Raw genomic sequence first — 26,538 nt, 5'->3', positions numbered from 1 at the left:
ACAATATTTGCTTTTGCCAAAATGCACTCGCTGGCCAAAAAACCCTGACTGCGATGCAGATCAGAAATGCCTCCTGGATCTAGATATTAATTACAGCAGTGATTCACCGACTCCAGAAGCCTAGAATGCAGCTTGTGCCAGACTACTTTTAGCAGAGGAGGATTTCGATCCATCGACCTCTGGGTTATGGGCCCAGCATGCTTCCGCTGCGCCACTCCTCTAGGTTTTTCAATATTATTAAACAACCCTGCTTACCTCAGCGCTTCCCGACACTAACCTGGGCCCTACATTCACACTGACCTTACCTCTACCTTAACACTAACGTAACCCTACCCTAAACAATCTTTTTCCCTTATCCCCATTGTTCCCTAATCATACCATAAACATAAATATAAACCCAAACTCCACTCGATCATCAATCCCAACCCCTAATCCTGACCCTACCTAACAGTTTTCGTCAACTCTAACTCTAACAGTACATTCCTTTTAACCTTAAATATACCGTAAATTAAGGACTATAAGCCGCTACTTTTTTCCCAAACTTTCAACCCTGCGGTTTATTCAGTGATGCGGCCAATTTATGTAATTTTTCTAACGGCTGCCAGCGGCGCTCGAGTACAAGAGGTAAGATTTAGAGTGCAACTTTTTAGCTTGTGCACAAATAAAATTAGCGTAGACATATCTTCATGCAAATTGCAAAAAGAAAGGCACATGACGCAACATTCAAGCTAAACGCAATCGGGCAGTCCGATATAGAAGGAAACAGAGCTATCGCGCGCAAACGTTACTTTGCGAGCGTAATGTTATTTCATGAACAATGTAACATCGTGAGTTGTTTTCACTCAAGAGTTTCAAGTTTAAACAAAAAATGATCAATAAACAACCTGTTTGGCTGAACTTTGTGAGTGGAAACAAAACTTATCTTTCAGATGAGTTTACTCACATTTTTTAGGCAGCAATTGAACTTAAGCTTTTAAGTTGAACCACGTAGATTTTTTTTACACCATGTCATTGGTACGGTCAGGTATGGAAGGACACACAGCTAAGGCACTTCGCCGCGCTCACCCTACCCTCCACTTCGCCAGCCTAATCCGGGCCATCGCCCAGGCAGACGTCCGGCCCATGCCCCAGCCCTCCATGTATCCTCCCAGCTGCGAGAGCCACAATATACGCAGGCGACCCACTCGGTGTGTCCAGGCTCTCGGCTCCTTAACCGAAAGGATTCGATGAGCAGGGTCCTCCGGCGGTAATCGCACCACATGTTTGAGAAACACAGCCGGCGCTCCCGAATCTGGCATGTAACACGTCCCATCTGCGACCTATCGAGCACCTGTCGGTTTGACACGTAGTCATTCCATCCTGTAGAGTCGCCGAAGGGACCTTGTCTTAAAGGAGTCCAGTCTACGTGTAACGGGTGTAATAATAACTTTTGTTTTATTGAAATTCCTGCTGAAATGTGTATAGTTTTTGGTAAGTGTCCTGCAATGATGAGTCCAACAGTGCCAACTGCTGGTATGAGGTAGGGTTTGGTTTTGGCTTCTGACATGTGACCGGGAGGCGGGGTTTGTTGGCAGTCTACAGAGAGAGCTGCCAACGGTAAGACACATCTTTTGGTGCTCCACAAAAAAGTTAATTTTAAGCATTATAACCACAGCTGACAAATCTCTCAACATACACAGTAATGTGATGGATGTTGTCAAGCTGTTTGGATTTATTTTCGTTTTGTTTCTGTTGTACTAAAATTTTAATTCCCCTTATAGAGATCAAAGAGATCAAAGCCAGTAGAGAAGCTAATGTTGTGACTCATTTCATCTGCAGGTAAATTGTATCCGTTTTTATACTCATTATTGTTCTTATTTCTATTTTCTCATATATATAAAAAGGATGATGTCGGTTAAAATTCAGACTAAAGAAAAATATGTTGAATTCATTTTAAACGTTAAAAAAACACTATACAATCTCTTGTTAAAAGTATCTTGTTAAAATGGATGTAAAAATGTATTGTGATATTCTAAAATGTATTTTATGTAAATTGAAAAGAAAGCTCCTTGATATGCTTTGGGCAGTCTACAGAGAGAGCTGCCAACAAGATCAAAGAGATCAAAACCAGCAGAGAAGATAATGTTGTGACTCATTTCCTCTGCAGAAACTGTAATAAAACCCTTATCATCCAGTCCAGCGTGAATGTGGATCTTTGGTGGGACAGGTACACCGCGGTTACATACGCCTCAGGCCCTTGGTAAGCGACCCGGCTTCACAAGAGTAAAGCAAGGTCAATAACACCAAGGACCTGAACACACACGATTTTTTTTAAATTCTATTAAAGTAATTTTATGATTATTGTATTTTTGTAGAATTACTGTAGTCATTTTTAAATATTTTTGAACTATCTCTGTTGTATTTTGTAGTATTTGCATATAAAAATGTTTGTTGTACATCTATAGTATTTTTGTAGTACAGTGTTACTGTAGTTTTTTTTCTTTTTGGTAGTATTTTTGTGATACTTACATAAACATGACTATTGTTTTTTTTTTCTACATTATCGTGTTATGTATGGGTATTTTTTTGTATTTCAGAAGAAGTAGAAGTGATGTATTTCCGAAGCAGTAACTTAGTAGTATTTTGTCATAATTCTTTATCTTCAGATGGACAGCAAAATAATATGCGAGGTCCCTGTTTTTAAGCACTATATTTGATATTTAGTTTGTAGTTATAGTGTAGTGTTTTTGTTGTATTCCTGTAGAAGTATTTTTGAGTGGACACACAAAGTGACAATGTTGGCAAAAAAAAGTGAACCACTCTTGGAGGCCCCCTAGTGGTTGCAAGGCCCTAAGCAGCCGCTTAGCTCGCTTATGCCTTGGGCCAGCTCTATCATATGCATGTGCCATTTTTTTAGATACTTAAGTCGGGAAATTTGTGTTTCTTTGACAAAACATAAGGCTCGCCTAATGGGAGCTTCCGGCTGTCTTGCTGCTACGACTACCTCCAAAAACCTTTTTTTTTAATTTTACTTTTTCCATCATTTTCTCTTTTTTCTTAGGTTCTTATTCTCCGTTTTCACGGTATCTCTTACCCTCTTTTCAAACATTTGTTTCCTTTTTTAATGAACGTCATTTTTTCTATCCCTGCAAAAAGGCCAGTGGGGGAAAAAAAGTCAAACATTTTGCCTTTTGGTCACTTTAAGTCTTGGTAGTTTGCATTCTTCTTTGTGCTTTTCAGCACTCATTTTCAAATGCTCAACACAATACAGTGACATTTAGTGGTCAAACCATACACACTGTACCTTCCATGTCAGCGTAGCTCAAACAAACTACGCATTCATTTGTTACTGATATTTATATTAATACTTAATACGATCTAAAAATTAAACATGAGTATCAAATTGAAAAAGTTTTTATATAGGGCGGAACGGCAGGAGTTATTCTTTCCACATACATATATATATATAAAAATATTTGAGAAAAGTCGAAGATTTCTATCAGAGCTTGTGTAAAAAAACAAACCTCAAGCAGCAACTCGGTCCGGCTGCCCCCAAGTCAATTGCATTTGACACCCCTGCTTTGAAAACTGGATAACTTGCAATCAGAACGACGCATGATGTCAAAAGTAGAAACAGGTCTAAAAAAGGAGTAATCGAGCAACCACTAAACAATTGAAATAGCATTTTATTAGTTAAATAATTTAAAAAGTACCAAATAAGCTGTAAAAATGAACGCAAAGTGTTTGCTTGGAGTACCTTCATCAATAAGCAGATGATGACCACGTTGCTGCACAATAAATTCCCAGAAATACACATTACTCACTAGCACAGGACAACACTCAAGTCAAAGGTTTTGATTTCTGATGAGATTACAAAGATGGATTCACGAGGCACGATTACAGACATTGTTGGATTGGTGATGGTGATTGGTCTCTCCCGAGCCGGCACACTGTTCCGGCTCAAAATCAGCACAAAAAGAAAATACAGAAAATAACAAGAAGAAAAAGCCATTTTAAGCATTCACGCATGATTGTCAGCAGTACTATGATGTGCTTCCATATAAATAAAATAAATCACAGGACAAAACAAAATGAATGTGTTGAATGGGATAAGCCATTCATTGCCCGTTATCCTGTTTCACGACTCGGCATACGAGCGGTGTATGTGTGCCAGGATATGCTGTTTATATATATGCCAATTTGGATTTGTATGGGTATACAATAAAGATAAAATCGTGTGGGACAAGTCAAATTAAACGTTAAACAAAAATTCACAAATGTAGATAGTACCACTTTGGTGACAAACAATGATAGATGCCACACCGAAAATGCAAAACGTATTTACAAGCTTGAAAACAGCAGGTTGGACTGTTGTCTCTTAGCACATTAGCACATCAATTTAAACACTTTTACAATTTACAACTCCAGAGGATTATACACTTGATGTAACGCTCCCAAAACTCTCACACCAAAGGTGACAAAATATGGTCAAGTTACTGTGAACATTCCTATTTAAAACTTCATCTCAGTTTGTTGGAATAAACAGACAAGACGGTTTTGTAGCAAACAGTACGTGGTCTTCTTCAACTAATGTAGGTGCAAATGAATGACTGAATGTGTGCCGTACCCCCAAAAACTTATCTATATATGCGCATGTAGAGGTACTGTATGCTACCATAACAATCAAACTTTTACAAGCACTTTAAAGTGCGTATTCAATTGTATTCAGAGGTGGTCATTTTGGTTCAGTTGGGAGGACACGTTTTTAGGCACAAGTCCTTAAAGTCATCAAAAAGTGCATAGCCTCATTCAAATATCTCCAAAGTGCTTGGAAATCCACACAATGGTATTTTAAAGAAGGACAACTTGGTGAAGGTGAGAAGAGGTGGGATGGGAAGTCTCCAAAAAGGCAATGGAGAGTTTGCGAATGCTTTCCGACGGATGTCAAACGAAAGGAGGGCTACTTGCATTGCACATCTGCCTTTGGCTTCTATCGAGACACTGTGGAGTAAGTTAATCTTCATCTCCCAACATGAGGAAGCCCAAGACAAAATCGATGGCTTTCTGCCGGTCATGGGAGGTCTGCCGGTTCGCTGTGCTGGGTGGGGGTCGAATAAGTAGGCTGGCAAAAAGGGTGGCTGAAAAGTAGGGGAGATAAAAACACTATACAAGTAATGCTGAATAACTTCCCAAGATAATACAAAAGTTTTTCATATATTTTTTTAATAAAAAACATTAAAATATGTGCGACCCCTTCTCCAGGTTTCTTCATTTCCCTCATTCTGAGGTTTTGTGTTTTTCCTTTCCCTCATGAAGGTTTTAGATCAGGGGACGGTGTAATAATTGTCTGTAATAGTCTGCGTTAGGGCTGCACAATTAACTGAAATCTAATCAATTTCGCGATGTGACGTCACACTATGTTTTTTCCAAGGATTCATAGTTCCAGTTGTTTTTTTGGGTGATGATGTGTTAGGCCAACAAGAATAGATACATTTCGTGGTTTAACAGAGCCGGTCAATCAGAAGCAGGTTTGAATGACACCAACCAATAAAGGTGAGGTTACGTTTACAGGACGTGTGTGTGCGACTGTGATAGGCTGATGTAAGCTGCCAGTCAGTCAAACTGCCTTTGCACAAATGGCCACCAAAACAAACGCCACAGCTCATAGCTTTAGCTGCTCGTTACATTGAAAACAAATTCATTAATGAAATCAAACTTTAAGTCAAAAAAGCGCAAAGGAAAGCCGATTAAGAGCAGGTGCTGACTGGATTTTCATCGCGTCCGGGAATTGAATGAGGCGGCGTCGGAGTGGAAAGCTGACAGCTCGACTATCAACTCTTAAGCCAACACTGCCGAACTGGCTAGTCACCAAAGCTAGACCCATTACCCATGAAACGGATGACTCGGAGCTACTACTCTTCAAAAAACGCTTCATTGATGACTCTTTTTATCATCACAAAGACCTTGAAGGGGTTACCAGCTGCTCCCTAAATAGCTTTCTTACACTGAAAGGAAGGAATAGTCCTCCGATTTCGTTGTACCTTGGTATAATGACAATAAAGACTATTTATTCAACTGCAATTTTGTTTTAATTTGTAGCTCTATAGTTATTTTTAGAATTAGAGTCATATACTCTCAGTCTCTAAGGACATCACCTCAAGGTAAGTTTGCATGACACTATGTTTTAAGTTTTCCCCAATAACTAAACAAGCACAGCAATGCACTTTTCGAAAATCGAAATTGCAGTACATGTCAGAAAAATCCCCATTAGGTTTTTTATTCCAAAATCGTGCAGCCCTTTGAGGCTTACTGTGAACATAAACATGACTTGACTTGAATTGACTAATCAGATTCAATAAATTGATTTTTTTTTACAGAAAATCATTTACACTAATGAATTCACTTCACATTTTAAAGTTTCTAATTTCATTTCAATCTATGGCAAGAAGAATCTTTGCTACCGCAACCAAAAATAAAGCAAACTAGTGTGCCTTACCAATGAGGTTGGCTGTGAGGTTGTTGTTGTTTGAGTGCTTGAGAAGCTCCTTCAGGAAACCCATCAAGTAGCGGAACACATTACGGTGGGCACGGGGCAACTGGGAGATTAACTGAGAATCATAAAATACATGTATAGGCGTCGATTACATCACACTTTCATGCATTTAAATGGGTCAGACATAAAGGTGAGAAGGGTGTGGAGGAGATATGTTCCGGTATACTCTACAACTCAACAAAATCTAAGGGATTACATCTGGATATGTTTGTAATTTTGGCGGGATTTGCCCTCAAATTGGCTGCATGAAAGCAGGTTAAATTTAGCTCTGCTAAGGTACTACAGTGATTTATTTTCTACAGCTAGCCTGCCCCAGACCAGGCTAACAACTAGGCTAATGTTATCCTCAATAATGCATCACTTGGACTATTGATCATGTGAAAAATTAACTAATTTTAGTGCATTTCCGTGGACTTTCTTGATATGTTGCATTATTTTAATTATCCTGAATGAAAATTTGTCTAATACTATCATTTCATTTAACTCTCTTGACGGTATAATTTCAAGTCATTTTATAGCCATTCACAGAGTCAATTTGTTGGTGTCAGGGCACATGTTTTATTGCTATATCAATTAAGAATATTTGTCAAATGGCCATCAGAATTTAGATGTATATAATACAGCTGTTTTTGAGTGACGCAAAAACTTGAAAAGAAGGTATTGTTGAAGTATTTGACAACGGTAATAGAGTATGTCTAGGTCCATTTCCCAAGTTATTCCTTTATAAAGGATCAATGAAATAAAAAAATAAATAAAAAAAGCAACCACTCACTCCTGCGCGGACTACTACACTGATTTAAATTCCAATGCACCACCTCTAACGATGGGTTCACCGTCTGGAAAATCAAAATACCGTCCCTTTCCCCTAAAAAAAAGGTTCCCCTCTGATCTACACAATTCACGTAGATAACCCTTTTTGACTTCAAAACGGCTAATTCCGCCAAATGCTGAGAGTTTTCATGCCTGCATATAAGTACACAAACTGAAAATGTCTAACTCAGGGCTGGAGAAGACCTTTTTTCTCTTGATCCACCCCAGCAGAATTCTGTTCGCTATACTCTGCAGTCCTGATGGCACTCAACCTCTCTACTGACATAAAGTGGTAACTGACCATGTTCACAATCTCTATGTCTGTCTCACACTCTCCTTGGATGCTCTCTGGTAAGTACGCTCTACTGAGTGTGCAAGCAGCATATCCCTGCTTGTGACAATTGTCACTACCACAATTTCCAAGATAAACCGTGTTTCTTGGATGGTATGGTATTGTGAGGGGACACAGCTGTTTAACCAGATGCTCAAAGGGTGGACATGACCACAGAATCCACTCCTCACACCTGGAAGTGGAGCTAAGTCGTAGTTTTGGCAGACGAAGGTGACATGTCCCTATTAATTCGAGCAATTGGTATATATTCCTCAACAATATTATGTAATCATCCCCGAAAAAAAAAAGATCTATCTAAATCACCTAGCAACGCAGAAAGGGTTAAATCATCTTCTCTGCTAAAGCATGTACCCATATGACCAATGCGATTGGCTGTGCCTTTTCTGTGAGACTTGAGTGGCTGCTTTTATGCGCATATTTTGTTGTGTGTCACTCTTAGCAAACCGTAGGCAGCGGGTGAGAAGAGGCATAGCTTATAGAGGAACAACAAACTAATGGTTCAACATAAATATGCAGCAACAGAATTTACGGTAAAAGTGTGCTGAATTTTGATCATTTTACTTGTAAAAATTACTTTTGCAGTACACCTTACCAGGGGAAAAACATCTGTCATACACTGCTAATTTTAAGCTACAAGATTTAAAGGCTGACGAAGGAACAAGCGACCTTGAAGCAGCAAGAAAGTTTGGTGTAGATGAAAACTATGTTAGACGATCAAAAAAGGATACACCGATGGAAATTTCACCGAAGGCCAAACGTGCAAACATCAGATCAAAACACCAGCAGTACCCACAAATGGAGATCTTGAAGTGGTTTAAGCCCAGGGACAAAATGGATATGGAGTGATTTAGCCAAATGGTCATTTGCAATATCTCAAGATTGGCTTGCACAAAGAAATATACTACTATTGGTTGCTGTACACATTTTCTTCTATTTCTTTTCATACGTCGCTATTCAAAACAGTTTTAGGGTGTCAGCTTCTATGCAGTATATAATTTCTGGCAGTGGAGTTAACTTGGATACATTATGACTTTGTCTCCACCAACACCAAGACCAAACCTAACCCAACCCAACCCAAGTGTGGAGAAATGTTTGAAAAGGGCGAGTGTCTGTACTGGCTTGGAATGATTGAGGAGATCAAGACCACAAAATGTGACATAAAAAGGTTGGTGGACCCAAAACAGAAAGAGAAGCTCCCCCCACACAAAACGGCCTGAAAACCATGGACCAATAAACAGATAGTTTCGAGACTAAACGTAGTGAATTAGTATTCAAACTTTTGGAAGGTAGAATTTTTCCCTGACACCAAAAATGATAGTTTTTACAAAACCAAAGGTTCACTTTGCCCGACAAGGGATACCAGACACTCCTATCTAGGCTAATAAAGCCCAGTATGCATCGGCATAGTTTTGAACACAGGACGTCATGACCAGGGTAGACAAAAATCAATGGGAAGATTAAATAAGCAGTGAGGGTAATGCACCTGTTTGCAGAGGCGACTGTCGTGGGCACAGTCCAGACATCGTTGATAGAGTTCGTAGCAGACAACTGGCTCCGGTAAGGCCTCCAAGAAGATTAAAAGTGCCTCGGCTACCGAGTGGTTGCAACCAGCTTGATGAAAGAGTTAAAGAGGAACAAACATATGTACATTCTAGTCTCTTATTTTATTTGACCAAATGTTTTATTCCATATTCAACAATGGGCCTTTTCTTATAAATTACAACTTCTTTACTTTTAAATTACATTTATATTCACCACATATTATAAGAAGCATACTAAAAATGAAAGGCATTACCATTTCTTTTCTCAGAAGAGATCGTACAAGAACTAAACATTATGGGTTGAGAATCCAACGAGTAAAGATGGATTCACATTAAAAGTTCTTTAAACACATTAATTGCAATATATCATTTTTTATTTATCTATTTTTTCTCAAGGTTTTATTTCTATTGCTGATAAGCTAATTCTGTTTTAATATTGGACAAGTGCAAAAATAGATTCTACAAGATGCCAGTTATTATATTGGCTATTATTGTCCACTGTTGTTTGTTGATTTAACTATTACTTCATTGCTGCTATGGACCAATCATGTGGCTATTCTTCCATGCCCTTTATAGCTGATCTATTTGTTGTAACTTTTAGTTTATAAAAAGAAGGTGCTCAGAGGAGGGCTTTGGGACAGGATGGAATTCTTTTATCTGAAAGAACCTCTCCTAGTCCTCCTTGTTCGAATCAATTGATGTCTATTATCCTTATTTTGAGTGTGAACTGAAGTTTACAAAAAACAATTTTAAACAGGTAAGACTGTTTAATCTTCTGTTTGACATAATAGGGGGGTGCAGAAAGAGCTTCACAAGTGAGGATACGAATAACATCTGGAATACTGGTATCAAGACTGTCAATGATACTCTGCAGTTCCTCCTTTAATCCTGGCGTTTGGAACAGGTCCTCCTAAAAAAACAGAAGAAGGAGGTTAATCAAACACTGTAGCACACATGCACCCTTGTTGGTAAAACATAATGAGAGGTTCCATTTTATAACTGAGGACAACGTCCATGTCTTACAACGTTTTCACATTACAGTGTGGAATAAGACGGTTTTCTGCCCCTTCTTTAAGGCATCTTCCCCACTATGCGTCAACAATTTATTTTCCGTGCCCCAAAAACTACAACATTTACAACTTGGTAGTATGCAACCATATGAATGTTAGAGTTACGACTCAAAGATGCCTGTCTGCTGTTAGTCGATGTCATAAAATGCTGATCTTCTTTTAGTTTACATCACGGCATCAACTACCTCCCAAAGTAAATGTTGCTCTCTTTACTCAATTCAGAATCTCATGTGCTTCTAAAAGACATTGCGAGTCGGCACTGCAATACTGTATTTTTTGTACTGTATTTATTAGCTATGGGTCCCAAGGCTTGCAGCGATGTTAAAGGGAGAAACAAAAAGGTTCAAAATGCGATTGCTATTTATCATAGGCTTCCATCCCCTGCTACGAGGCAATTTCACTTTCCGATAACCTCCTCTGAACAGATTAAGGCTGTATCTCGGGTGCCTATTGTATATTGTAATTTTTTTATGTACAACTGCCATAAAAAGTGAATGTTTCGACGCTTTAAATAGGACTATGTGCAAACCTTCATCTTACCTGATCGCAAGCCTTGGTAAAGAGACGGTTGACTAGAATCCACACCTCCTTAGGGATCTTTAGAGGTTTGTCTTCTGTGTCACCACCATCAACCAACAAGAAGTTCATCTTGGATCTCTCCTGTGAGCAGTAAGAATAATAGTTATATTAGTAGTGCATGCATGCTATTAATGCTAACTAAGTTGTGTGTCACAAAGTCATTTTCATGTGTGCTGGTGAAAATAAGATCAAATCCCTTCAGCCGGTTGCACTGTCCCACTAACCCCTACATGAACTTGTTCTTCCAGCAAACTTTTTTGTTCATACAAAGAAATTCCCACCGTTTATGTCCTAAATCTTAACCAGTAGCAGTAATAATTGTTTACCTTTTCTGTGAAAGTGTCCTCCCCCTGGAAGAGAAGTCAGCCCACAGCCAGAATGCAGTTGGAAAGGAATGATCAAGGCAAGGAGAGGCGATCAAAGGACGTAAAGGAAGAAAGAAAATGGCACCGAAGATCAGAATCAGAAAAAAAAAAAATCGCTTTATGTTGGCCTGCATAAAACATTGCATCCCCGCAAAAGCTGGAAATTTGGAGATAAGAGGGAAATCAAAGAGTGATAAAAGCACTATTTAGGAGTTGATCCAAAATAGCCAAGTAGGACTTATCACTGGAATTAGTTCTCTCACTTATTCATTCCCTAAGTCACAGCTACTTCCTTCTTCACTTAAATACATGCTAAAGAATTTCAGAGTCTATAAAAATAGACTCATTGTGTGACCGAGTTCACGTAGAGCGAGTGAACAAATCTTCACGTGTCTTTAGTTCCTTGCAGGGGCCTCAGTACAAAGACCAGCCATTAGATCTTGCCTAGAGATGTTGCATAACCTTCTAACTAAGCTGTGGAAAAAATGTTTGGAGACTAGTCACACTGTTCAAATTTCCCTCACCAAGTCGATGAGTTTCGTGATAGGGATCTCCCGAATAGGCTTCTTCATTCTGCAAAGGGTCTCCAGTGAGGTGCCGAAGCAGCTAGGGAGGTAGTTGCCTGAAATCGTGATAAAGTAGTCCTTGCCTCGGTCCAAGTGCAACACTAAGATATCCTCCATGCAGTCCTCGCCAGAGTTGAGTAGTGTTACAGAGTCTTTACTAACGTAGATCTCCAGGTAGATCTCGAGGGTCTCATCTGCAGAAAAAATTAATTTACTACCACAAAAAATACACTCCTTACATTCCCTGTTAAGTTACCAAACTTGTCAATGTTCTATTATAACTCTTAAATGGAAACTAAAATACTTGCTGAGCCATAATATAGTTGCCAGATAAATAAAAGCTAATAAAATTTACATGACAGCATGTATAACACTACATGACAAATAATACATTTGAAATTGATATAGAAAATGTCAAAAATTACTTGGTTCCAAGAATCCCTCGCTGGGCTCAGCACGCAGCCATGACTTGCAGTACTGTGTGTCATTGAGTTTGGGGATGAAAGCAAAGTGACAAGGAACCTGCCCGTCATTCTTAATGAGCAAACGCTCCCTCTCCAGTTGCCGGAACTTCACATTTTCAAATGTGAACTGATGGTGAAAGCCAGAAAGAATGCTATTAATGTTAGGTGACTGTCTAAAGCAGGGAACAGCAACCTTTTCGGTGAGGAGTGCCACTTTCAAATTTCCTTGTAAATCAGTGTGCCACACCAAGATTAATTACTTGCACAACATTTTTTTATGTCCAACTGAGCTGTCATTTTACACTAATCCAAATATACAACATGGATAGACATTGAAATTGTATAACTGACCTATATATCCAGCACTATTCTTGTTCATCAATAAACTAAAAAATGAATGTGAGCAACGCGTGGAAAGGCATGTAGACATCCATCACTTCAACTTTTGACCACAAGTATCAACCATTCTTCATCAACAATGAACTACAATAAAAAAGTGATATGGACAGCTACCATAGGATTCACAAATGAAATCTTGTTGCAGAAAATATCAAATTGAAACACACACGCACACACACGCTTTTTGCCAGTCCCTCCTCTTGACGTTCAACACTTCTGGCTAACACGGGGATGTGTTTTATTCTTGTTTTTGATTGTGTATTTGTTAGGCAAGCCACCAAACAAAACATCCTAACTCGAAAAGAACGCTTCTTTAATATATTCAAACTAAGTAAAAGATTTTCCGTGCTTTGCTATGCAGTGAGCAATGGCGTTCTTAGGAGTGACAATGGTTTTCAGGGTCTGTGTTTGCTTGCCGTACCTGGACACAGCGTGTTTTAATGTCTCCGCCTTGTCAGACTCACCCTTGAATTCATGTACATGATTCGTTACATATTGACGTTTAACCCATGATGTGCGAGGTACAACGCTCTCGAGGCATAATGCACGAACAGCATGGTCATTTTTTTTGCACAAAGCCCCAGTCATTTGCCCACGCTGGCTGAAAAGAACGACATATCTTCGCTGGAGGAGCCGTCATGATTCATTTGTTAATCGTGCGCCTGTGTTTCGTTGGCTGGGTTAAAACACAGATCTCTCCTCCGCGCCGCACAGGCACGCGCTCAAAAACGGAGCAGAGGAGGAGGGGTGCGAGCGTAAAGCCTCTAAACAACACAGCGCGCAACTGAAAATGTCTAAATTTCAGGTGAATGCGTGTGTCACAGTTTGCCGACCCCTGGTCTAACGGTTTAAAAAAACATGAGCAATGTTGATGACAGAGCAGTACAAAAAAACAAAAAAAAAAGTTAATTGAACAGGATTTCCTAAATAATACCCACTCTTAGTTCTAAGCTATTTTTGAAGCCAGATTAAGTTTCCCACTGGAGGTATTTCAGTCTCAATCAACTGGTAGGTTATATCAGCATCAACCTAGCGTAGGGCATGCTGGTCGGATTATAGAGCTCTCTTTAGGCCTGAGAATGCTTGAAGGGCAATGAAAAAAAACACTCAAGTGTGTTCCTGGGGAAACAAACACCCTGTAAAGCTTTCAGTAAAAATAGAAAATATTCTTACCTCTCTCCTGCTCAGAGACACGGAGGGGAGGGAATCGTTCTCCTTTCTGTCCATAGCACGGACAATCTCCTCAAATACTCTTTTGTGCCGCTGCTCGTTGACCACTTTCACCTGTTGGACAAAATAAATAAACAAAATTAAACACAATTTTAAAGTCATCGGTGAGATCCAATGCAATCAATGTAAAAATATTCGTCGTTTTTGTCTTTTATACCACCATAATCTCATTTATTGTTTTGTATGAAAATACACCTTATTCAACAGTCTTCTGACACATTTGTTTACTGAGTTCTAGATGAAATGTTGCTATAAAGTAAAATTTGCTCTAGAAATTACAATTAAAATACGAATTTAACGAATATTAATGTACTTTTTAAAGAAAGTGTTCTTTTCACTCCTCAGACGTTGAAATGAGTCATATTTCGTTCTGTGTACATTGTTACACAGAATGACAATACAAAGGAAATTATTATTTATTATTATTATAAACCAGTGGGTCGAGGCCCTGTATTCAGTGGGTTGCGGGCTTTTGCCTTAGCAAAATAATACTGAGAAAAGAACCAAATAACTGAGGGGCATTTAAACTCCTTAATACTAGTTGGCGATAATTCCCTGCAAATGTGATTTGGCACCCGCCATTTCTCACTACAGAAAAATTCAGATAGTTTGTTTCCACATGTTAAGCATGGCCAAACACAAATTGAATATATGAGATATGGATTTTATTATTTCGAAGACAAAGCCTCTGCAGTGAAACACTTTAAATTTCGTTAAAAATGCAGCTAAATGAGCTTAAAAGGGAATATTATTACTTGAAGTCATTTGTGTTTTGCTGGTCATTGTGTTAAGTTTTTGAAAAATGTGAATATAATCTACAGACTGCACAATCCTTTTATTCCAGAAGTTTGAGAAATGGAAATTTGTTCTTGATCTTGTTGATCAGGGTGTGATGGTGGGTCCTGAAGTCGAACCCATTGAGAACTATATACACTTTTAGGAATTTGTTGTGTATGACTTTTAATTCCCAAACAGGTGAAAAGAAGTCTTGATTGGTCTGTTTCTTACCCCTATCTTAAAGATGGCGCTGACTGGCTTGTGGTCGCTTGTATGCAGCTCCATGTGACTGCGATACTTGAGCTGCTTGACATTGTTTCCCCGCCACAGGATCCTGTCACACCATGCTGGAACGCGGCACTTCCCGCTAACGGAAAAGAAGGCAGAAACTTTCAGGGATCGCTGACTCGTACTGCACGGACAAGATTACTCTGCATTTTGGCTTGGATAGAGAAAGGAAATGTCTGCTTTACGATAACGTTTAACAACTTAAAATGTCTTGAAACTAGGCTTAGGTATCGTACAAAACCTATACTGTACATGGAAACCTCAGTTAGAATTTGAAGTAGGATTTTACCTTGAGTCCCATCTGTCTGTTTTGGAGTCATATTTATAAGTTGGGATAAAGTTTATCTCGCCTTCCATGAAGTCAGTGAAGGCCCGATTTGTCTGCCTCTGAATGTTTAGCTGCATACCAAAAAGGAACAAACAGCAAAAATATGATAAAATATCTGTAAAATCATTCAATGATTGTTGTTGTTGAAGGCACTCTTACCTGATCAAACTCCTGAAGCTTCTTCAGCTCATTATGGGCAATGAGATGCTTGACCTCAGAAGCATCATACATGAAGAGGCGATAGTTTAAATCGCCAAACCAGATTACCACACTACGGCAAACAAATACCATCTCAGTATCAATAGGAGTTAAGGCAAAAAGAAAAAAACATTCACTGAAATAAAACAGTTTTTGCATAATGTCTGCATAGTTTATATCCGTTAGCATGACCGAATTTCTATTTATATGTAGTAATGTAAAATGCAAATGGTAACAAATTTAAAAATAGTAATCCCTGTTTTTCACAAGTGTTGCTGTTCAAAAACATCTCGTGATTGTCAAAGCACGCAAAGTAAAAACCTTTATTACTCAATAACTAAGCAATTTTTAAGCGCTCAAATATTTGTTTAACAAATAACTTCTGTGCCGTCAAATCACAATTTTAAAAATAATCTTACGTTTTTTTTGCATTCGTGGATTAAGGACACTTACATGACACTTTGCCACCATCGGCTTCTGTCCTACAGAAATTATATATTTTTCCATAATGAAAAAGCGCCAGCGATCCAATAGTTTAGCGGATGGAAAAGTTTGTTGGCGATAGAAAGTATCTTTCTCTGGCTTTTGCTGCTTTTATGGGTGCAGATTGTTTTGTTGACATGACAGCTTTTAGAGAAACTTGAAAATGAAAAAGATTTGCATAGACACAATGTAGGTTGGTCAAGCCGTTTTACGTATGTGTACAACTCAGACCGCAACGTCATTGACGCGCAGTCAGACAAAGAGGCAGGACAACTGTTTAGCCAAACAGAATGCAGAACACAATCTGCAAAACCGCTACAAGTAAACTGTGATACAGGAAGCAATTATTGTAGTGTAAAATAAATAAAATGAGGACTAACTCGTGCTTGTGGATACTAAGAGGGGGGTGGTCTAGTAGGTGGAAAGTCATGCGGGCACAAATGTCTTTGTAGTCCTGGTTGCGACGCTCAAAATCCTCCACATGCGCCGCGAGATGAGAGTTGACGATGCAGAAGCTTGTGTTGTGGAACACAAACCTCACCGCCACACCACCTTTGTTCCCCTAACAAGACACAATACCTAGTTGAACTACAGAAGCGAAACAATCCTGCAGTTTTAAAGTTGATTTACTAACCATTTTTCCCATTATTCCGGTGCCAACATGTTCTGCCGCTACTTCTGTAATATGTTTCTTGTGTATTTTATTGACATAGACCACCAGCATCATCCCGACTAACCTAATGATTCGGACCTGTCAAAAATATGATTGTTAATGAAGGAAACATCAGCAAAATTGCTTATCCACTCACCCTCTTGTACTGCGCTTTTGGGTGTAGACCTCTCTCAACTGCCTCTACCCACAATTGCTCTTTGGAAGAGTCCATGTAAAAGAAAGCTTCAGTGCTGAGGTCCAACTCTTGAAATCTAAAAACAGAAGTATTTAATGCACGCTAACAATAAAGAGATATGAAAAGTTAAGTTGGTTGAGAGAGGGTAAAAAACCCCAAAACAATCATCACTGACCCCACGGCATACATATCAGGAGGTTCAGTGTCACAAGAAAGCCATGACTCGAGGCTGCTGTCTGGAGACTGCCCATTCACATTCCACGTCCCACTGAAAAACCTACAGAAACAATAGGGAGTATTCATATGCACTTCAGGGAATGTGACGGAAGAAATACATTGTCAACCGGTTTTGAACATAAAAAATGGACAACTGCCTTGTGGTAATCCCAATGGGCACGTTGTTGATTTGTCACGTATTCCAATGCAAAAGTTGACAAAACTACATTTTAAAAAGAAAACCCCCAAAATGAGTCAAAATTCAAGCTTGGCTCAGAGTAACTAACAAATTGTGAGCCTGTTTTAAATCAGTGCATATTCAGCCAAATTAATCAGAATAGTATTGAAAAACAACCAATCCAGTAAACAGTATTTTTTTTCATATACGGTATTTTCTGTAATTCGTGTACAACACGCACCCCTAATTTTTCGACGCTAAATTCGATGCTTTCACCGCTGAATTTGAGTTGCGTTGCATTCATTAATTGAGATTGTGGTGAGCAATATTTTTCAGCTGATCAATCATAAAACTGTGTATAATGCACACCCATTGAGTTCTTTTTATTTTAGGTAAAAAGAAAAAGTGCCTTATACATGAACAAAATGCGGTATTTTAACTTTTAGAAGGTATATTTTGATGGTGTATGGGAGTTCAAAATGTTTTTTAACATAGGATTTTTCTTCATTAATATAACGATGCCACCAATCCTCAGAAGGATCACATAATAAGAAACACATGTACCTAAAGTTCTGGATGTCTACATATTCGTTTTCTTTCCTTCCTAGACGATGTTTGATGAGATATTCTCTTTGTCCCGCCTGCGTGGAAAACATGGCCTGTCTCATCGTGTTTGTGGTGGGACTTTCACACCAAGACGGAGGCCTGTCTACTCGATCGAAGCTTGACCTGAAACTACTGCAGGATTTGCAAAAAATAAGTCATTTTTAAGCATTTTCCACAATCTACAAACACAAGGTAACTCACTCTGGTCTAGTATTGGCAGTGTAGTTGTCTTTGGCAAGAGAGGAGACCACTCTCTCTTTATTGAGAGGGGCAGGGGGCAGCTGATAAGTTGGAGTGACCGAGGCTTTTCGGGGAGGGAGAGGAGGAACTGGAGGAGGATCCCTGGAGGCAACTATCCTGTTCTGATGGTTTTTCTTTTCCTCCACTTTCAAAATGTGATTAAAGTTGTCTTCAAAGCCGAAGTCTGACACCAAAGACTGGGCTGGATTTTTGTATAAATATACATAAAGTATAATTTTAGCATTTCAATAATAAGTTGCACGTCATTCTTGAGTATTTACCACATGCATTAGTGTTCTCTGAAGTTGTGTTGCTGTTGAGGGTGGGAGGTAGTGCACTAGTCAAAGCATGCGTGTTGACTCCTGCGTCCACACCGTTGCCAGTCTTATGTCCTCTGCCAGGTGGATTCGGGACTTGACCTTCTCTTGAAGATTTTTGAGTAAGGGAATCCATCGCGGCAGGCCTGGTGGGATTCAGTTGAACTGTAGCAAAGGAAACAAAGATGTGCAAGGGTAAGCATGACAAATGTTTATATTTGCATGCCCTTAAAGCACATCTTTCCTGATATTGTTTCAAGCTACTTCAGGAAACATGAATTACTACCAATGCTTATTTTGTCCTACACTATAAATTTAGGAGGAAAGCAATTTGTACATATTGCAAGAAACAGGGAGAGCCATTAAAAAAGATATGAAGTGTTTTTTACACAAGTAGATTCATTTTGTTGTAGTGTAATGCGTAATACTGGCATACTTCCAACATTCCTTATGAAGTGAGTCAAGGACGTTTACAATGCAGTTGTGCAGTAGTGCAAATAACTTAAGATCAAACTGAAAAGGAAGTCACCCCTTGTAGCTTTTCTGATGAATTTGCAAAGGAAATAGACAAACCTCATCAAACTGATGTGAGTCATCACATCTTCCTGTAAGCTTGTACAACCCATTTGCGTTATGCAAAAAAAAAAAAAAAAAATTGCAACCTTGACATATTGTACTCACCAAATTGAGGTCATGAACGGGAGTTATCGCAGATAACAAAGTTTTAAATATACAATTTTAGAAGTATCTCTGCAACTAACCATTTTTAATCAGTGTCCTTAGACTGTAGCCAATCATTGTCTGACCTTGGGATTTACAGAGCATCATTAGCTATTCAACCAGCAATCAAGTGCACATTGCACTTTTTGATTGGTTGGAAAATTGAACCGGCCAATCAAAAACAAAAAAAGTAGATTATCTGTCCTTTAAAAAAATGAATTAAGTATTTTCAAAAATGTATGGCAGCCCAGATTATAAGGCGCAAGCAAACCATTGACCGTAAAACAGATGAAGTGGAAGCAAGTTCCATGTTGGGCCAGGGGGGGCGTTTATTTTCTTTGATATTGTGTCGATATTGGCTCAATTTCCACTGTGATCCTCTCAAGTTTGTTTTCTGTTTTTACTTTTTTTAAGTTCTTAAGTCACACGAAGTCTTCCTTAAACTGTCATTTATTTCCGCAAATCCTCAATCTCCTGTTTTGTTTCCATCAGTTTGTTCAGCATTTTCTCAATTTTCTCAGCGTTGTTCTCCCTTTTTTAATCCATCCATTTAAATCCCTCATTTATATCTGAATTTATCGAGTCCATGTCGTCTGCTTTTCTTGTTTTGGACATTTGTATCGGTTTAATGTAGGTTCATGTTAAAGAAGAAAAAAAATAGCAGCAGCATAAAAAACAATAAATTCCAAAGTTATAAAAAGGGACCGGGGAGAATTTTCTTCCGCAGGAGTCTGAGGAAACTTTCGTTCTTGTGAGCCTCCTATTTATATCTTTCAGAACAAAATTTCTGTTTTATTTATTCTTTAACATTCGTTTCTGGCAACGTGAGTAAAAATAGTTTCTTAGTGAGATAAAATCGAATGCATTTTTATTTGTCATATGTATCATTGGTGGTCTAATACTTAAGTGTTGGGACTCTCACCACTGCGGTTTAGGTTTGATTACTGGCAAATTTATGGTTTTTCGGTGCGCCTTATACAAGTGAAAATACAGTTTAAAGGGTTTATATTCTAACCTGAAAGCTTCTCTATCTAAATTAGTCACCACAAAAGGGAAACTGCAGCTTTAATGATCTGCAGGTTTATTTAAGTCAATAGGTTTTGAAAAATGACACAAATACATTTTGGAAACAGGAACAAGGGAGATCATAAATACAGCCTCAGTTAATCAATGAGATAGGTAAATAGTTAGTAATAACAATACATAATCCAACCACTTAAAACACTTGCTCACCTACCTTGTTGTTGAGCGCTTAAAACCTGAGTGAGGAACGTCTGCGTGCGTTCATCATCCTGGAGCTCTAACAAAAGTTCTGGGGCTTTGTCGCCTTTTATTCGAACCTTTAGTCCAGCTAAATTCGGTTGGGCAACACACAAAACAGAAAGGAACCCAGTTAGAATTGCCTCCAAAAACAGACTTTTAGAATAACAAAGTATACTGATTCCACAGTATGCCCATTCAGAATTCTTTCAGTAAGCCCCGGAAATGCTTGCCACGTGACTAGTACTAGATAAAGACATAAACGCTACAATCCCCAAAACTGCAGTTAAGTTGAGCTGTAAAAGAAATGACAAGGAGTTTGCTTTGTTTCCACTATTTTACACTGACAGCCGTGGTATTAAAAATGTTTTGTTAGCTAAAAATAAACTAGACATACTCACACACTAGAGAGAAGTCAATGAGAAAAGCCTCCTCTCCTTCTGCAGTGACAAATATTTTACAGCATTAAAAAGCGGGTCTTATGGAAAAAGTTACAATGGATAAGCCAAACTGGAGACTATTTCTTGTCGTTTTCATTTTTAGAATTGGTCTGCAAACCAAAACCTCATATTTTAGCACAGTCACCAATTGAATTGCTCAATTACCAAGCAATCAGTCAGTATGTATACGAACAAGAACTCAGCAGCTTACCTTTTACAATTTCAAATTTTCCATTAATGGGTATGGAGAGCTGAGCCACAGGACGAGCCACGACAGCATCAGGGGTTGCCAGCACACCAAGTCTGCTCGCCAAAAGAACACAATCCTGCTTAATATAGCTCCTTTAATTGCTTGCCTGATTTATGGATATTTCAATTAAATTATTTGTTCATCATGCAAACACAGCCACAGCAATGAGTTCTCATTCCATTCTCATGCAGAGCACTTTGGAATATTAGCAGAGACAGAGAGTAGTTGACTGTTTAGTTGGTCACACAGAGGAGTTACTTAGATTGAAAATATGTAACATATAAAACATAAAAATAAAATAATCTTGCCTACATGCAATGGTGTTTTATGGAGAAATAATCAATAGAAAATAAACTCATGGTCATTATAAGGTAATGATAAGCATCTACACAAAGCATCTTAACTGTGTCCGTTTCAACATTACCACACAGACCCGAACTTTTTAAAGTTCAGTGCAAGTTTGTGCCTCTACATCCTGGTTCTATAATGCAGCTATTTTTTTTACACTGTTGTATTTTTGTACGAACATTCAAGTCTCTTTGGCCTAAAGTCTTCATGCAAATGGTATTTCCACACAAATCTAAACAATTGCAATTACGGTTATTCTAAAGGTAAAGGTTTATATTAAAGTAATCCTCAAAAAATGGCCAACCCCTTCATCAAAAATAACATGGAAGGTTGTTTTATTCAATAAAGAAATATCGCAATTCGAATATGAGATCCGTGGGGACTTTGGGCAAGAGAAGGTGTTACACTCTGAATAGGTCCGCAACCAATCACAGCACAGAGACAAATTCACTTTCACACCAAAAGAGGAAAAACACTCACTACTAATTGAATTGCATGAGTATGTGATGAAAGTTGAGTTTGAAGCCGTGAGAATTTGCCAATTTTGCAGACTTTAATATTGGAACCATTTAAACTTGTACTAAACTCTTGTACTTCCAAAGTATTGCTTTGTAACGGAGTAGAATGCACTGTACTACCTTCTTGAGTCAGCATATATATTTTTTACTCTTTAATTAGGCACAGTAAGAAGAAAAAAGCTCCCGCTGGGTCAGTTTCTCCCTACAGTGGCGCCATCTAATAAGATGGGCACAGAGCTTGTGTTCCCATGTGGGTTTCATTACAAAGTTCAGGAATTCCAGATAATGAGAAAAGGTATCTGGTAACTGGCGCGAAATAATTGTTTTGTGCTGCATGCTAGAATGAGAGAACCTGGTAAATTTTAAAAGTCATGCACATTTAAGCTAAAAATCAAACATGCAAAAGCAAAACTATTTAATGAGAAGAGCTTAACAGGTAAAACCAACAATATTTTTTTTTAATGAAAGAAAAGGAAACCTAGTGTAGTGTATCGCACCTTTGTCTTGAGTAAGCCGGCATTTTATTCTCAGGTTGAAGAAGAGTTGAAGAAGCATGTATATCCCGGAGCAATTTTTAGCTCAGTCTTGAAAGAAAATTGACTTTACACCCGATTTAATATTTAGTAAACTCCTATGCCCAATTTAATTTCTGTTCGCCAGACCTACCACTGCACAATAGAACTTAGAACTTTTGACTGTTTTAATAAAAGGACTTACTAGCAAGATAAACAAGTTACAAGCCCATACAGTAAAAGGAATAAATACTAAAAATAAATACTGTAGCATGAAAAGTCTCCATTTTAAATAACAATTTGTGATGCAGATAGGGATATGTTATGAAGACAAGGAAGAAAACAACAATAAAAGACATGCTTTACTATTTTTTTTAATCCTCTCTAATGGCCACACCTTCATGACAGAAGCCGCCTGACGGAAGTGTCAAGCTGATGGACTAGGAGTGATTTGATTTTGCCATGATGTAACGATGTTGCAGAATGTACAATCTTTCCATTTCCTTAGTTGTACCAGCTCACTGCTAAAAATGCTCAAAATCATCGCGTGGTTCAAATTTTGAACATAAGTGTATAGCTTGCCTCTCGTCCAAAGTCAACTGATTTGAGGTTGATCCATAATAAACCTTCCATGTGGACTGTCCCAAGCGTTTGTAACATATTACTCAAAGTTTTCTAGTTTATAGGTTACTTACACAAAGTGTCCACCACGTTCAATTAGTGACAGCAGCCTGGGCTCCTTCTGGCCAGCTCTCAGTTCCAGACCTCTTACAGTGTGAGCAGCACAATTAAGGAATTGTTGTGTATGAACAAGAAATTCTAATATGTAGAGATCCTTAGTAGTACTTTAGTTGCTGCTATTTCAAAAAGATAACATGTCTTTTGGATTTGGAATGCATTGTTACGGTGTGGTCACAAGAAGCCATGCTTCTAAAAAACAAAAGGAAAATTTAAAAATGAACAGTGATATTTGTGTGAAACACATCAGTCGATGAATACGTTAGTGGAAGGTATTTTCAAGTGATTCAAGTATGAATTTTCAATAATATCTAAGGAGATTTCTTAACCGTGGGGCTATCATTCAAAACAATGCAGGAAATCATAAAGAGAATGCAATAAAAACAATTTTTGGAGAAATATGAGCTGACAAACTGCACCGACTGTCATCCAAGGCTAAATTGCATTTTGTTTTTAATTCATTGATAAAACATAATTTAAAAGTATGTACAACGAGATTTATACATCTTATATATAGGATACAAAATCATATTTGGATAGGTAATATTTACAACATAGTGCTTGTAAACTGGCACAAGTTGTATGTGAATATAAAATTGTGCAATGACAGTGGCAGTAAAATTTTACAAAACCTAAAACAAGCCTGTCAAGCCTCATCAGAGACAACCTTTAAAGGGACAGTGTGCATTATTAGATGTTGCTGTAAAGTTTGGTGCAACCGAAAATGAACGCAAAAAGGCACAAAGGAGAATACAATGGGTTCAAATCCAGCTACCAGCCTTCCTGTGCGGAGTTTGCATGCAATGAGCGAGTGAATTGTTTGTCTCTGTGTGCCCTGCGATGTGCTGGCAACCAGTCCAGGGTGTCCCCTGCCCACTGCCAGAAGATGGCTAGGATGGGCTCCAGCAACCCCCCTCCGACAGTAATAAGGATAAGCGGTACAGCTAATGGATGGATGGAAATTAGGGGTGCTCATTACGTTGATAGGATGGATTTGCTGAGGTTGACAGGTATGTTGTACAATAGTTTATAATTTTCTGCTCAGTATTTAAATAAAAAATTGATTTAATTTTTTAGGTATATTACTATTAGAAGGCAGGCGGCATGGCAGATGAGTGGTTAGCATGTCAGCGGCACAGATCTGAGGTCACGGGTTTGAGGCCAGCTACCAGCCTTCCTATGCGGAGTTTGCATGTTCTATCCGTGCTTGCGTAGGTTTCCTTAGTGCACCCCGATTTCCTCGGACATTCCAAAATCATGCATGTCAGGTTAAATGGCCGCTTCAAATTCCCTCTAGCTGTGAATGGGCAAGTGAGTTGTCTTTCTCAGTGCCATGCGACTGACTGGCAACCAGTTCAGGGTTTCCCCTGCCCACTGCCCGAAGATAACTGGGATGGGCTCCAGCACCCCTGCGACCCTACTGAGGATAAGCGGTGCAGATAATGGATGGATGGATAGACTACTGGGAGACACTAAATAATACACACTGCCACTTTAAGGTTTATAAACACACTTAAATTACAATGAGCCTAAGTTGATTGTACGATCAGTCCTGATTCAGTACCTAATAACTTGAGTTAATCATTGTTTTGGTTGACAGCCCCATGCTTAAGAAATAACAGACAAGCAAAATATTAATTAATAATGTATGACTATCACATCTCATATTGTTCAAATATCTTTAAAGTAAACAGCCTAAGAATACATGCTATGTTAGCCAACATGCTAATTCATCACATTTAAGGCTTGGATTTTTCTTCTCCGTTTTTCCCCACTTTTAAATAAGGATATTGCCAAGCATTCCTCGCCGCCAATCCCCAAGGACGAATCCATCCTTACCAAGGAGAGACGCGTTTTATCTCGGGGGTGTGTAGTTGGCTACTTGTCGGCTCCGTCCATAAATCCGGCAGAGAGAAAGTTAAATCCCCGCCCGGTGCGAGGAAGACGACCGCAAGCGGCGGCGGCCTTCCGGGTGAAAGCAGCACGGTAGTTGGTCGCCAATGTATCCGGTGAACGGCTTCGGACATTCAACAAACCTTCGAATTTTTGGTTCACGTCAAAAAAAAAGAAAATTTCCGGTTTGTTTTTAGTTTCTTTTAGGTAAATAATTCAGCGTGGCTCATATTAGAGCGCAAATTGGTAATCCGGAGAGAGTTGCGCTGCTGTTTCTTTTTCCATGGTTCTGTTTTCGGCTACAAGACAATCTTGAAAAGTGGTTAGCCCCCCCTTGCGTTCAGGAGGCAAAACAGCTGTGTTCTTATTCATAGTTCCTAATTTTAAAAGTTGGAAACCTTTGTTGGCCTGGGGAGCAGGGTTAGGTAGGGTTACTTTAACTGGATTACTTTCAATTACTTTTGGATTACTCCAATACCAAATATGCTAATAAAAGACAAAAGAAACTGAATATGAATAAAATGATGACTCACAACACGTGGTAAGCTTTCTCTACTGGCTTTGATCACTTTGAATTCCGGCAAAACTAATATCAAATGCGACAGAAACAAAATGTAAATAAATCCAAACAGCTTGCCAACATCATTTTTGCCGTTCCATGTATTCCGTTACTCCCCAAGCCTGCACAAAATGTAGTCATTTTATTCATATTTAGTTTATTTTGTCTTTTATTAGCATATTTGGTATTGGAGTAATCCAAAAGTAATTGAAAGTAATCAAGTTAAAGTAACCCTACTCAACCCTGCTGGGGAGGGATGGGTGCTACCAGGATTTACTTGCCCAAGACACACAGGATATGGTGCCCCTACTACCCTAGTGGTTAAGGGATACAAAAAGGGCTAAAAGCAGCTTTGTTTTTTATAAACAGAGCTAAATTCTATATTCACAAGTGCAAAATTTTAGGTAGAAAAATCCCTTTCATTGCTGGTCAATTTGAATTAAGAAAATCCATTTTGTCCATTAGGCTTTCCCGCAACCAGAAGTTAATTAAAGCTAAAAACATTTGTAATCATTTTGGTATTTTCGTTTAACCTTTTGGTCCACCACTGGCATATTTGTTTATTTATATTCTCTTGTAATTTGGATTTTTTTTGTACAGTTCGATTGTAACATGAATGCAACGTTGCAGTGGAATTTTTGTATGTTTTTTTATGTCTCTGTCAGTAAATTTTAATCTTCAACTGGCACAAATGACAAATTTCCTTGATATAAAAATCTCCGTTACATAAACATTAAATTAAAGAGCATTATCGGAAGTCAATTGTCATGAGTACTTATGTGACTCAGCTGTGCCCGCTCCTTTGGTGCCAACTGCCGCGGGTTCTGATTGGCTCCCGATCAGTATTTGTACCCAGTCCTGTCTGTCCCCTTTTGTCAATCCGTCTGCGAACCTCAGTAGACACTAGGTAAGC

The 26,538-nt window shown here is 38.6% G+C and overlaps 1 protein-coding gene across 4 annotated transcripts; it reads right to left on the bottom strand.

The window, feature by feature from the left end:
* Window positions 1-3,645: 3,645 nt before the first annotated feature.
* ocrl (OCRL inositol polyphosphate-5-phosphatase) lies at window positions 3,646-25,354 on the bottom strand. Of its 4 annotated transcripts, none has more exons than XM_088343284.1 (24): window positions 24,965-25,354; window positions 23,131-23,210; window positions 21,019-21,110; window positions 20,769-20,807; window positions 20,345-20,458; window positions 18,352-18,552; window positions 18,032-18,272; window positions 17,789-17,962; window positions 17,006-17,107; window positions 16,792-16,906; window positions 16,617-16,733; window positions 16,363-16,544; window positions 15,461-15,572; window positions 15,263-15,372; window positions 14,917-15,052; window positions 13,852-13,962; window positions 12,241-12,406; window positions 11,774-12,009; window positions 11,211-11,234; window positions 10,846-10,965; window positions 10,061-10,145; window positions 9,178-9,305; window positions 6,476-6,587; window positions 3,646-5,117 (listed from the first exon to the last, which is right to left on the bottom strand). In XM_088343284.1, exons 1-24 carry the CDS (start codon window positions 25,004-25,006, stop codon window positions 4,993-4,995), a joined length of 2,964 nt encoding a protein of 987 aa, XP_088199410.1. In that variant the 5' UTR covers window positions 25,007-25,354; the 3' UTR covers window positions 3,646-4,992. The 4 variants fall into 4 exon arrangements, with proteins under 4 accessions (XP_088199410.1, XP_088199412.1, XP_088199413.1 ...); XM_088343286.1 differs by having other exon boundaries at window positions 17,789-17,959; XM_088343287.1 differs by lacking the exon at window positions 11,211-11,234.
* Window positions 25,355-26,538: the final 1,184 nt, after the last annotated feature.

This window comes from Urocampus carinirostris, chromosome 9, assembly GCF_059441175.1.
Source record: "Urocampus carinirostris isolate Australia breed hairy pipefish chromosome 9, RoL_Ucar_1.0, whole genome shotgun sequence".
Taxonomy (NCBI): Eukaryota; Metazoa; Chordata; class Actinopteri; order Syngnathiformes; family Syngnathidae; genus Urocampus; species Urocampus carinirostris.
The sequence above is the reverse complement of the archived record's forward strand: the minus strand, read 5'-3'. Positions and strand labels throughout refer to the sequence as shown.

Excerpts from the sequence above, each read along its gene's own strand:
- ocrl (XM_088343284.1), bottom strand. The coding sequence starts at position 25,006 with ATGGATTCGTCCTTGGGGATTGGCGGCGAGGAATGCTTGGCA. Across the intron at positions 15,053-15,262 it reads ACAGACAGATGGGACTCAAG|CGGGAAGTGCCGCGTTCCAG; the intron begins GTAAAATCCTAC and ends CTTTTCCGTTAG. Across the intron at positions 12,010-12,240 it reads CGAGGGATTCTTGGAACCAA|ATGAGACCCTCGAGATCTAC; the intron begins GTAATTTTTGAC and ends TTTTTTCTGCAG.